At 34.8% G+C, this 14,169-nt stretch overlaps 1 protein-coding gene across 1 annotated transcript; it reads right to left on the bottom strand.

The window, feature by feature from the left end:
- Positions 1–2,676: 2,676 nt before the first annotated feature.
- Positions 2,677–13,714, bottom strand: LOC100377916 (RAD50-interacting protein 1-like). Its single transcript, XM_085502050.1, has 13 exons — positions 13,518–13,714; positions 12,110–12,351; positions 10,809–10,982; positions 9,786–9,923; positions 8,765–8,921; positions 8,342–8,455; positions 7,709–7,934; positions 7,035–7,172; positions 6,557–6,756; positions 6,086–6,345; positions 5,520–5,700; positions 5,007–5,125; positions 2,677–4,550 (listed from the first exon to the last, which is right to left on the bottom strand). The coding sequence occupies exons 1-13, from the start codon at positions 13,665–13,667 to the stop codon at positions 4,337–4,339; spliced, it is 2,313 nt and encodes a 770-aa protein (XP_085358176.1). The 5' UTR covers positions 13,668–13,714; the 3' UTR covers positions 2,677–4,336.
- Between the last annotated feature and the right edge of the window lie 455 nt (positions 13,715–14,169).

The raw sequence follows: 14,169 nt of genomic DNA, 5'->3' as shown, positions 1-14,169 counted from the left end.
CATGGTCAATAAATAAAGTGCTAGTGCATTCTACCTGGGTGCCGAAGTGACATGCAGGACATCGTGCAAGTCAACGAATAACGTGAAGCCGGGTGATTGATTAACACAATCACAAGCTTCTCTAAGAATGTACCATTTATTTGTTCAATGTTTTTCAGTGATAAACGTATTTGAAATCAATATCTTAAATAATATAAGTTCAATAAGAATTGAATGGCATCATGTATTGGTGATGGATATAATAACATCTCTTTACTGAAAGTATACCCCACACACATTCATTCATTTACGTTGTCGAGATAAAGCAATGTATCTATGTATCGCAATTCTACTGGGACATACGTGTTAACACACGGTTCATTTAAACCTATGTGGCGGGGTTACCAGGCAGATTAAAGCTGCTGCTATACTACGATTACCATAAATTAAATACTTACAGGAAATCAATCTAGAAATTTAAAAAAAAGTCATTATTTGGTATTTACAGGTGAACCATATAGGTAACGAAACGTTAGACCGGCACACGGTTGACTGGGTGCATACAGATATTACAATATGGATCATTCAGCCATGGGCATCAGAGAAGAAAAGAAGGGCATAGACCTTTTATTAAAGGTCAGTCAATAAATGTGTCTTGTCACATACAAGTCCATATAACCCTATAATGATAAGATAACATGAGTTTGTATGGTTTATCTGAAACACAGTAATGATATTTATTTTCAAAGGTTAAAGCTGAAATTGAGTCAATGGTTTATACCAAGAGTGTGAATTTACTGGATGACTGAACAGAATACTCTTTTCAAGTCTAGTGATTTTTTGTCTATCGAAGTCACTCCATTCTTATACACGATATATATGTTGATATTCAACATATATTGAATCTGTGGAACGCACATAGGTGGGTTTTGCTGATTGTTTCGATACACGTACGTATGAAATGTGTGTATATATAACCCTTTATAACAATTCAATATGTAACATCAAGTAAACTATTTATGAAAATATGTTTTGCAGGAAAAAATATTTCTGGTTACATTTACATATCTCATAACGCACTTCAAGTTTGGCGAAATGTGCGACCACCTGTTGGTGACTCGCCATGCGTTCTTGCGTTCTTTGAACACTGCGAGCAGTTAGACATATGCAACTTATCATCGAAATATTCATCAGAAAACTGGACAATTCTAAAACGTGAAAATAATGTTATTTTACCAATTAGATACATAATTCGAGTAAAGAGTTAGTGGGGAACGTGAACTGAGTCATACCACGTCACTACATCATGGAGACGTTATTTATTTTATTCTTAATTTGAAGAGCCAAAAATAAACCTACAGTAAAAGATCATTCGAAGCTGTATGTGGCAAGAAGTGTGTACGCAAACACCTGCTGATACGAGATTTAATTCCCAGAAACAGCATACTAGTAGATCAATGATATCTTAGTACAATTACTAACCTATCGTGACTTAGTCGTTGCAATAAATGTAGGGAAGAGGTATGTACTCTATCAGGAACTTAGTACCTAAAAGTGGCATCTACCCTTCAATGTTGTAACCATAAATGAGATTTCTCTATTGCATGCATGCATTCCATGGTCCAAGTGAGAGCCAGCTCGCTAGTATTTACTAGTATAAAAATAGCTCTGTTGATTGCCGGTCTTTAATTCTATTTAGTGTATACTATTGGCGGCCATATTGCGATTGGCAACAAAATAAGAGAAAAATGAAGTTGAAGAATCTCTGTCTGTGCATGGTACGTGATTGAACCCTCAGTTACTGATATTAGCCTACGAGAAAAAATGCATGGCGCCAGAAATCTTCATGTCTTCATTTCATTTCATGAAATGCCTTCTTTTCAGATTTGAATGGGATACTGCTCAGAGTCAATATTTTGTAGTTTGCACGCACTATCTTGTCGACTCAGGTAATCGCTTTTTGACTTATTCCTATTATTATATAGACAATAAGGAACTGGCACATTATTAAAATGTTATAGTTTTTTCGATGTTCAAATATCGCACTGACTAAAAGTTCATCTTCTTAATATCAAAGTTATCGCCAAGCCCCTTAAAAGTTTGAAACGTCACAAAATGCACGAATTAAAACCAGTCGATTGTTGACGCGTTCGGAAATGGTTTCCGTACTGTATTGTTTGCACTCAGCACAGTCCCTCTATACGATAGAGGGACTGTGCACTCAGTAAGCGTTTGCACTATCAACATGCCCTTGTAATCAAGTATGTACGCGTTAAAACAAATTAGCATTTTTTTAAAAAAATGTAAAAAAAAAAAAAAAACGTCAGAGAAAAATGTATACGCTTGTAAAAAGAAAATATGAAGAGTTCTTCGGAATTTAAAGGCGATGCTGAAGTATATTGACAGAGTTGGAATGTGTGCTATCGTACATTGCAAACCCTATTGTCTATTGTGGGGGTAGGATAGGATTTCTCCACTGTAATCAACACGTTTTTTCAAGAGGTTCTTATTGACTGGAATGAATGCTTGGGTTGTTGTATACATCAAACCACTTATGGTACTAAGGAACTTGTTGGCACACACAATATTCGTTCACTACTACATTCAAATTATGATTAAAAAGAAAATTCCATCAGCTTAACCCAAGTTCATAAAAATATTATAAATAAGACATTTAGGGAGTAAAATGGCACTGGGCGGATTTAAAACGATTGCTTTATTTGTTTGAGTATGCACAAATCAACTCACAAAGCAAAATAAAGAGGGCGATCTTCTGTGGGGTTCTTCTACTTAAACCAAGCATGTACTATTCTTTTGATGCGTAATACAAAGAACCCTTTTAAAGTATTGGGAAAGTTGGGTGTTGACCGCTTAAATTGGTTTACCCACATAAGTCACACAGAGGCTAAAAGTATGCAATTGGTAAGATATGGTTGATCCATAAGTCACAATAAATGCAAATTAGTACACCAATACAAATATATATCAAATACATGGTTAGCTACTTGCACATTTTATGCAATTCAAATAAATTTACTGAAGTATTGTTTTTCATATTACATGTATATCACACATTAACAGCAACATTGAGACAGAGAAGCATGACAAATAATTACACCCTTTGTGTTTAAACAACACATATTTCCAACAGTGAATAAATGCTTGCTGTGAAATAATTTATTTTCACTGGAACTAATTTTTGACTTTTTGGGTAATTTGTATTGAATTCATTTTCACTGATTTTTGGTGAGTTGATGTAAAATATAGGAAAAAAGGTATATTCGCTGGATTTTATTTTCACTGAATCACTCCTTCAGTGAAAATTAATTCCAAGCGAAAAAAAGTATTTTACAGTATTTATTATTTGTACAATTGACCTGATATATCTAGATGACATTTTTAATCAATGAAGACCATGTTGCTGCAGCCTCATGATGACCTGACACTACGTTGGATACAAGGATGACCCTTGAAAACAATGATATGTGGTGGCCGTTATGAAAGTGAATTTTGAATCTTACATATTGTTGGATGGAATGCATAATAAACCATCATTTTTATTTAAATAGAATTGCTGCCTAAAAATCTGAGAACAGATAAAAAATTAATACCTTGCCCCATTCTAAGGCAAAAGGAATGGTAAAAGGATCTCATTATTGATGACTTGTGGAACTGTATTGTAACTAAGCAAGCAATTACCAAGTGTTAGAATAGAATGTATTTATTATACATGATTGCATCTAAGTTTATAAATAAAAGTACATGATTAAGAAAATCTGTTATATCATATTATGTACTACACTATCAAATAAGCTATGCAATGTAACCTGGCATTTGTTTGATCCTTTACTGGAAATTCAGGCATCAATGACCCTGAAGTTCATACTTGTTGACAGTTCATGGATGATTTACACCAAGTGTATCTTAAGCATACATTTTGTATACTGTCAAGTAATCCCATCCCTCTCCAAAAGCTGCTGCAGGTCAAACCAAGATGTACTAAGAGCTATAAGCCTAGTATTTGTAATGAATAATGCTCAGCAATGAAAATAACTGCATTTTACAGTATTTTGTGATGTCAACCCAAAACAGCTACCCATGTCATATCAAGCAAGGTGTGCATACATTCTTGACTAACTTGTTTACCCTTACATTGTTAACAACAATGCACAGGTATGGTGATTTATGAGAGTACTTGGATTTCTCATTTCCTGCTATCTCAACATGCCATGAAACACATAGATAATAGTGCTTATTATTCAGTTGACCTAACATCGCTGTCTGTAAATAGATTACGGTAATTTAGTGTATACCATGAGGGACAAAATAAATTAGAATGACATTCTGAGAAATGTTCTCATGTCTTGGGCCAATCAGTTCTTAAATTCAATATTCTCTCAGCCGATGCTGGTGTTAGCCTATAGACTCCAATATCATTCAATGCAGGTCGTGGCTTTGGAGTGGTAGGACTGTCATCCGATGTGTCCTCATGCAAAGCATGGAAGAGTACATCTCGCAGTAAGATGGCTGAACCTAAGTTGAGGTTCAGTAGAATACAGGCTTCCTTTACGCTGTGAAAAGAATACAAATAATCAAATGATGGTTGTTCGTCTAAATCCTATTAGCTGCGGTTAAGCATGCAAGTCAACAAGGCTGTTCAACTCAATTAACCTGCCTATCAGGCAGCCTTACAAAACTAAATATTTAAACACAGCTATTAACTGGTGACCCCAGATTGACCTTCCACCTTTGTCAACAAGAGATCTATTCAAAATCTGCTAGTCCCATACATAAGTTGGTGTAAAATTCAAAACGTTTTAACAAAATGATACAAGTGATATCCAATTTTGAATATTTGGTTCCCCAGAAATAAAACAAATTTAAAACAAGTTCAGAAGAACACATGACCTTTCGAAAAGAACTAGGAATTTGAAAACATGTAAAAGCCTGTTCATTATTTTATTAGTTATTCATATGTGCTTATTGTCTGTATGTGTAAAAACTACTTGACTTAATAACTGACTTACTCTTTAAAATAATTATCAGGTCTTTGGGTATATTCACCAAACATTGGAAATAGATTACGTGTCATATCATACTGTAGCTGTGCAGCACCACCTTCATTGAATCTGTTACTCAAAATAACCTACAGATACAAAAACATACACATTTACAGCTACATTGTCAAATCTCTATATATGCAAGTCTTTTGGCAATGTGGATATACATATCAAATATACCATATTCAATGGCAAATATCCCTCACTAAGTTGCAAATATACCATCATCAGTAGCAAATATACCATAATATTGATTCATGATTTACATACTAGTAAGAGAGAACACACGTGCAGATGGAGAGTTAATTTCAAAACAGTGTCGAGCATAATGGTGAAACATATACAAACAATTTAATCACTGTAATAGTGTTCTGACTCCTGACCCATAGGATAATATTTATGATTTTGACAGTTCATACTATTAATATTTATATACAAATGTGCCGTTTTAATAATTAAATAATAAAATCGATAGCTTACCTCTTCATATATAAACTTATTGAGAGACTCAGCAACTTTCTGCCAGATGGTGTTAAATATAGAAAGACACACCTGTTGTTGTACAAGGTGCAGTCTGTCTTTCAGCATTTGAAGCATATCACAGGCTGAAGCAGATAACCCAAGCACTATGAAGTTTTTCTGTGAAGGCATTGAAAACCATCTAAGCGCAAGAAACAAAGAAGAAAGTAAGACAAGTGACAAGTATGCACACTATATGATGATTCTGTTCGTTTTGTGATATTTGTTATAATAATAATTCCATATATAACCCAGGAAACTGTGGACAACATTCAGGACTTGTACAATGAAAATAGTTTGGCAGTATGGGACATAACACCCTGGTGTCATGAGTTTTTTATTTACCCTGTCTTACATCAAACTGTTGTGATACACAAGTTATGCATGTGATAATGGAACAAAGGTTTGAACAAATTGGCATTTACTTTAGTTTCTAGTTTTAAGTCCAAATAAAATTTCAGTAGTAGAATGATTTGGGGATTATCAAAAAAATAACATGTAAAGCTTTTGTATTGATTTTAACTTACTTATCTACTCTATAACTTCTACTTTTAGCTTTGACATCATCAACAACAGCAGCAGACATGATGCTAACCATCTCATGTCGTAGAATCTTATACAGATTTATAATTTCGTCAAAGACGGTCCCTTCCATTTTATCAAGTTTACTTTCATCAAATGCCTGCGTAAGAATACTCTGATCAAGGGCAGATGATCCCTGGCTCTGCTCAACTGCTGTATTAAAACTCTCCTGCTCCATTTTAAAGTACTGAAGATGTAAAAAAAACTGAAAAGAAGAAGATACAAGTTAATTATTGATTGAAATATTAAGTTTTTTAAATTGTTCTCAATTTAGGAACTCGTCTGAAATTAATAACACAGCTCTAAAGTCAGATGATTACACATCAATAATGGCAGCAAGAAACAAAGTTCTGAAAAAAACAAAAGGCTTTACTGCTGCATCAAGAGGGCGCTATACATAATTTACAAAAACTTACCACCTGCTCCGACCACTCCTGAAGAACAACCATGACATAGTTCAACGCATTTAATATTGCACTAAAATTAGGCTCCAGTGGAACCTTAGATTCCTCTTTCATCACTTGCAGCAACCGTATTCGGAAATCATCAAGCAGTTCTAGTTGCAGTTCAAGAAATCGTAATCTGTGGACTGGGTACGGCAGATTCTTGTAACGATCTGAAAGTCGGATAAATGTACATAGAATAAAGATCACAAACATGCTATAAGACATTTTGAAAGACTAGTAAATGCAGTAGTATTTATACTACATTGCTAGATTGAACAAATTTGTTATTAGTGACAGTTTATACTGTGAAATGAGAAATATTTATTTCATTTTAGTGATTTCAATGTTCAGCTGGGATTTAAATAGATTGATCTGTGAAACTAAACGAATAAATAACATGGCACATAGTAAACATTATTGCAAGACTGGGCAAATTATTACAACTTACCTGTAATTACTAGTAAAAGTGTCATAAAATTCTCTGCACATTCTGGTACTTTGAGTTCATCTACATCACTGATGTCTTTATACTGCGACGTCCACGCATTGGCAGATGCTAACAGATTATCAGTTTTTTCCACAGCAACTGAATTACAAAAAGAGGAGCATAAGTGAAGGTATAGTAATCATTCAATACATCACCATACTTCACTGGCAAGGTGAGGTCAGATTAGGTCAGGTACAAAAACTTTTCCGAAACAGAAATGAGATGCATACTTGTTTTCTTTCTAATTCTGGTGTTAATTACCAGGGATTTTTTTAAACAAGGGAACAGGGGGGCAGCGCCCTGATGCTATGGCCATGCGCCCCCTTACCCTGGGGAGCAGATCCTCTGGCAACCATGAAATTCTGATTGACCAGGGATCACATGTGGCCTATCTGTCTGATAGTAATTTTGGCTCCAAGGAAGCCATAGAATGTTTCATTTTAACTTAGAATTATCAAAAACTTCACAACCTGGTAGTGAGAAACCCCCCCCCCCCCCCCCCGGTGGCGCCACTGAATTGCAGTGCTCCCTAGAAAAACCCCTGAATTACACACCAAATATCAAAACAATACATACTAGTATTCACAAATATTGTAAATACTGTAAAGGGGGGATGATTATTTAACAAGACTTACATTTCTTCTCCACGTTCACCCATTTCTCATAGCAGTCATGCTCTGTGAGTATATGCAGGCATCCAGGTTGGCTGGCAGAATAACCAAAATTACTCCTGACTTCACGATCAAACAGTAAAGCTTCATCAATGGTGTGTGAGAGCAGGTTTTCATCATATAGTAGGTCAGGGATGTCTTGGGATAGCTTGGATGTAACTATAACCATCAAACCACGGATAAACTCTACCTAGTTTGAAGAGATACACCAACTCAACTTATCCAAACCATGTAAAAAAGTCTTAATGTAAGATAAGCAATTCATATGAAAAAAAACATTCTACTATCTAGAAAGTGTTTATGAAATTCAGCCTGTGGTTTTGACCCGTCCTATGAGTGGTATATTCACCAAGGGTACAAATCCTAACTTTTTAGTTATTTTACATCTGCTCACCTTTTTCAATATGAGTCAAGAGGAAAGAATTTAAAGGTAGTTCTGCACAAGATTTGTCAATGTTCATTCACAGGTATGTACAATTTGAACTACTAATTATCTGTGATGGTATATATATCTATTTTCTCCAGAACATCCTATGTCCTGGAATGCTGTCCAATTTACATATATTCAGGATTGATTCACAATTCATGTAATCTTACCCTTGCATCCAGGTTTGCCAACCCTGCCTTGTTTAACATTGGTTGTACAGTGTTATCTAAAAATGTACAGTGATCACGAATCCAGTTCAATACTTGTGTAAAATACCATTCAGGCTGAAATAAATATATCATAACATCAAGTGAATAGTGGGAAAAAACATCAAAACTTGCCACCACATTCACATTTATCTTTCTCATCCTTTCACTTTAACTTATTGTTATGATTCTCTGCCCCCACTTCCCCAACTCATTCTTCAGTGGCTTCTACATCCTCCTTCTACTTGTTCCCCCTCATACTAAACATCACAATAATAGTTCAATAAGCAGCACATGCAAGACAAATGATGCATGTTTAGTCTGTTTTGAAACATTAATCCTCATAGCATTCACTTGTAATTTAATAAATACAATATTCTAGCTCACCTTGCTTATATTATTAGTTTGTTTCTTTCCATAAAAGTGGTACTTAAATCTTTTTTTAAGTGGATTCAGCAGTAGCTGCAATGGTAACAATATAGGCCTACACCCTGGTAATGAAGAATACTCTAATATGGACTTATCATCACTACTCAGATTATCACCACACAGCTGTCAAGGAAAACATATCAATATGGGTTTCTCATATGAAAACTGTAGAAAAACCAACACACACTTTTACTATTAAAATCTGATGTTCTTCAAATATATTATCAACATGTTTTTGATCATCAAACTTGAGGAATTCTGATAATGAATGAAAAATTTGTTTAAAATTATAAATGATAATTATAATGGGTTCAAACAGTTTTTATTACTTCATAAACATCATTGATTTCAACAGTGAACCACAATGCATTATGGGCATTTCTCTTCTTAACTCAAATTGTTGCCTTATTTTTGGGGCAGTCAAAATAGATATATAAAACATTAATCACTGCAATCCTAGTGACACTAAATAATGAACATTATATTGATGCAAACATTTCAGTAACAGATTAATTCCTATCAGCCTAATGTGTAGGATTGAACTATTTATGTGCATATCTTTTTTTGTTTTATTAGTAGAACTTACGTTTACATAAATGACTGAGGTGTGTCTTGGTCAAAATAAATTATAATGATCAAGCGCACAATTAATGTAATTTCTGGTTTATATGCTCTAGTATTGGAAATATGTCCCTACAGAGCAAATACAGTAATAGTCAACTAGATGAGATCACCTCCAAAATACCTAATAAATAAATGCTGAAAGACATTTGATAGGCCAATTATATGAAATATGCACGTATAATACTACCTGATTTGAATGTAAAAATTAAAAACAAAGTTTCTTGACAAATACAGACTAGCATTCTGGAAAAGGAATCTAGTGTTGAGCTCAAAAAAACTCAACCAACAAAAATAGCTACATGTACATGATAATTTAATCACATTATCATAAACGAAATTACGTATACAAGGATACGGTAACTGTAACTTCAGGAGTTGCCCAAATAATGTCTCCATCTTGAGTATGAGTTCAGCATGGTTTGGTAATGGGGGACCTGGAACAGTGGATGAAATGAAAGGCCACCTTAAGATCTTCAAAACTTCATCAAATTCACTGCAGAATGAAATGGGATCAAGTTATAACACAGGCACATATACCAGGCTGATTATTTAACTTTGTAAACACTGCACCTGAAACTCTTGATGGTAAAAATATAATAAGTTTCTAGGTTAAAACAAAACATGCTCAACATTTTCTGAAAGGTTATACTGTCTGATGCTTCCTCCAAATTATTCCCCACAGCAGTATCAGTTCAATTGTTTGCATCAAGTGAAGAATCATTTTAACAATTCCTTTCATCAACAGAACTGTGCCGTGTGCTATTATCAACTTGCAGCAGACAATAGAGCTCCAAATATAACAAACTGGGTTAGATAGGATATGGCAGATTATTATTACCAATTTTGTGTTATCCCCGGGGGCGGACATCCGGGCATTTTCACCGCCTGGCAACCCGCGGCAGTGAAAACAAAGGCCCAAAACTCGCAGAAAACGGTACTTTGGGATGATTGTTGAGACTCCTCTGAACAGTGTAACAAGATTAGCCCTACGTGTGTAACATACATAAATTTGGTTGTTCAGGATTACTTCAAAGTTGAGTTTGTGTTGTTTTCTCGAATTTTCACCGGCTCAACCGGCATTCCACAGCAACGCGCACAGAGCCCATAGAAATGCATGTACAGTGGTGCGCGTCATAGCAACGTGGAACGTCTTGTGACGTAGCTCCGCCCCCGAGGATACAGGTCTTAACATAATATTGTAGGCACAGGATTGGAAATGTACAATAACATCCACCAATATAGCTGGCGAGGTACTCTTTGTTTTTATTTTTTTATGCAAAGTGTAAGTGGTGATGTTCATCCACAGATAGGATTTGAACACAGGTCTAGTAGTAGTAACAGAGATATACTTGTTAGGATAATAGATGTTGTGAAATACCTTGAAATGTTATCTTTGAGAATCTTGTACCAGAACAGCACAGTGGAACTCACAAAATCAATCAGATTATGACACGATGAGCCTTGAATAGCTTCACTGAGTTCTGCTAAGTCAGCAAAATGTATGACAGCACTGGGGATTCCTCCAGCTACGAGGGACAGTTGGATCTCTGAACTGTGGAATAATTGAAAGGGTGTTGAATTCACCAACAGAGATCCTTGGATGTCAGAACTGTTGAGAAGATGACAGGGGAAAGAAAGAGAGAACAACAAGACACAATGTGAACGCTATGTTTATTATAACTACAGTTAAGATAGAATAAACAACATGCATGACAAAGTAACCAGTGTTGTAGCCAGGTATAGCCAGTATATCATCGTAGGCATATATTGTCTCTGTGTATATTCAGAACTGGAACTACTAGTATGTGAAAATAGTTCCGACTTCACAAACACATGTCATAGACGCATGTTTCAATGACATAGAATGACCAGAATATAATTGATATATTTTCAGTTCAAAAGGGAATAACTTGACTTGTGCCTAAATGCTCAAGATGGGTAACTTTTGATTCAGACAAAAATACATTTTGTGAATGAAATTTTACTAAATAAATAGATTAGAAGTTCAAGCCGCAATCTTTTGTTGGCTGATACAAAGATATTAAAACAAATAATGCAACAATTTTGAATAGAAAATTTGAATTATCAAATATTTCCATGTAATATACCTAATTATTGTAATCGAAAAAAGGACTATGGTAAGCATAATTTATATTCAAGTGATAACCCTATCCACCAGTCATTTAAAATCCATAAAGTGACGAATTGTTTTAAACAAATTTATAAATATTGTAATTTGTTTTTATCGTGCCAAGCCATATAATTTCCTCGTTTGAAATGGTTCCATTTGATTATTCCCTTCTCAGGCCTACCATTAAAGTCATTAAATTTTTTTATTTTATTTTTTTATTTTTCTACATCCTTATTATTACCCTGTTATCACACGCAGCTCATCTTCTTTTATTTCTCATTTATGGATATTCTATACATTTCATTGATAAAGAAAATTTACTGAATTACATCACACTCCTGGCTAAAACATTGGCTTTACTGCTGTTAATAAAAATAGTTTTTAACTGTAGTACAAGTATGTGTAGTGTACAACAACTAAGGGTACCCACTGACCTATGTGATTATATCTGTATCATGCATGTGTTTAGTACGTAGGAATGCCATGGAGACGGAAAATGTTTCCCAATACCAGAATGCTTACACTAACATGCAAATTACACATCATACCTTAATTTCTCGACTTCTTCTACCCATTTCATATAATTCATGTATTTCTCTAGTTCCTTAACCTGATTTGTCATTTTAGACAACTCATTTATGATAGGTTCTGCCTTTGTAAGGTGGCTAGTGATGTCATTTCTGGTTTCTTTCTCAACAATAGCCAATTCCTGCATCCGTTTCACAGCAGACTCTGCATCATTTAAAGCTTCATTTATTCTTTGTGGGACTTCAGAACTTGCAGCTGATAACTGAAACAGTAGAATTGACACCATGCAACTGTGGAGCTTTCGAGGGAAAGAATTTTCTAAAGGTGGTCGTCATGCAACGTCCCATTTGATGTGGATATGGGACTCATAGCGACATATAAAACGCATGTAAAATACATTGTTTACATGAAATCGGAACACGTGCTGCACGGTGACCACCGCCCTTTAAGCCCACTCCGCCCCAATGTAATAGGTTATGCCCCTCCTAATACCTATACATGTTCCAAAGAAGGGGCATATACAATTGAAATTGAGGAGGGGCACTAGAGGGGCAGAGTTAGCTGCCATGGGTTAATATTTTTAATAAATGTTCATGAGTGTGAAGACAGTGTTTGGTTTGATTTGACTCGTACGATTCAAGTCCGATTGACGTACGATTGATACTTCCATTGAAATACCTATATTTCACATGAATATAAAATATTTTTGTATGAAAAAATAGGAATCAATTTAGTATTTTCCATAGGAATCAAGGTTATAAATACTTTCATAGTGCACATGACGCATGCGGAAGAAGGTCAAATGGCAATGAATATAAATAAAAACATTTTGTTTCAAAGAGTGGTGATAATTCGAGACTATATTTTTTTTTCACATATGATCCATGTTTTTTTTAATAGTAGTTTATAAATAAATAAACGCTGCTCGGACTGATAAATATGATATATAGATGATAATATTTGGTAATCGTAGTCCTAAATAACTATTAAAAATAGCTAGACATTTCGAGCGATAAAGAGCCATTGCTCGAAACGTCTAGCTATTTTTAATAGTTATTTAGGACTACGATTACCAAATATTATCTTCTATATATCATGTTTTTTTTTATACATTTTTGAGCAAACGTGACTTCCGATGTGAGCGAGACTGTGGGACTATATATAACCATGATTTTCCCCAAAAGAAAATTGGTTGACCCCTATCTTACTACACAAAATTTCTATATACATTGTATAAACATTTGTGTAAATTATAGGTATTTCAATCGTACGTCAATTGTACGCGAATCCTACGCGAATCGAACCGTACGATGTCTTCACATTCGTTTAAATGTTTACGAGAACACACTTGATCGTGGCAAAATGAACAGACTGCAGGCAGTGTGCTGCAGACGAACAAACATTAAATCGTCAATTTGTGGTACTTACTCGTTCTTCCAATGACTTTTTTTGTTCCATCAGCTGCTGACGTATCTCGTTAACTTTTCCGAGAGATTTTACATCGTCGCCAACTTCAGTGTTGATAAAATATGTAACTTCTTCTTCGAAGTCGGTATTTATTTCCACTTCGGCTGCCATTTTGCTGGTCGTGTGTTGGTTGATACTCTGCTCACGAAAACGCCCTCGGTTGCCCTGGGACCATGTGACTTTGTTTTCAGTTTAGTTGCGGAAAGACCAATCTGATTAATATCTGGTGAAGTCAGAGTCTTTAGTTGCTTTGGAAGATGTAATGGATTGTTGTTGTAATGTTTGTTTTTGTTATTACATGTTAATTTTTATACTTTGTAGAATCCATAGCGATATCTAATTATTGCTCTATCATCATGGACGTACTGCATCCACAATGAAACATACATGTACTTAAAACTGGTTAAAATTGACAACCCATATTCGCCTTTTCTGTAGTTTTTACTTTGAACAACTACCCACGGTATTAAAAACTAATTCAGATTTGATAGAATTAGGCGTCTGTACTTAAAGTATAGTTGGTTAGTGTTCTGTTGATGTTCCTATATCTTTTCTCTATTTACTACAAGTTCACATACTTTTGTATTAGTATTTGTTGTCTGATGTTTATATG

Source organism: Saccoglossus kowalevskii, chromosome 8 (genome assembly GCF_978046115.1).
Source record: "Saccoglossus kowalevskii chromosome 8, keSacKowa6.1, whole genome shotgun sequence".
In the NCBI taxonomy this organism is placed as follows: domain Eukaryota; kingdom Metazoa; phylum Hemichordata; class Enteropneusta; family Harrimaniidae; genus Saccoglossus; species Saccoglossus kowalevskii.
This window is presented reverse-complemented; position numbering and strand designations above follow the sequence as displayed.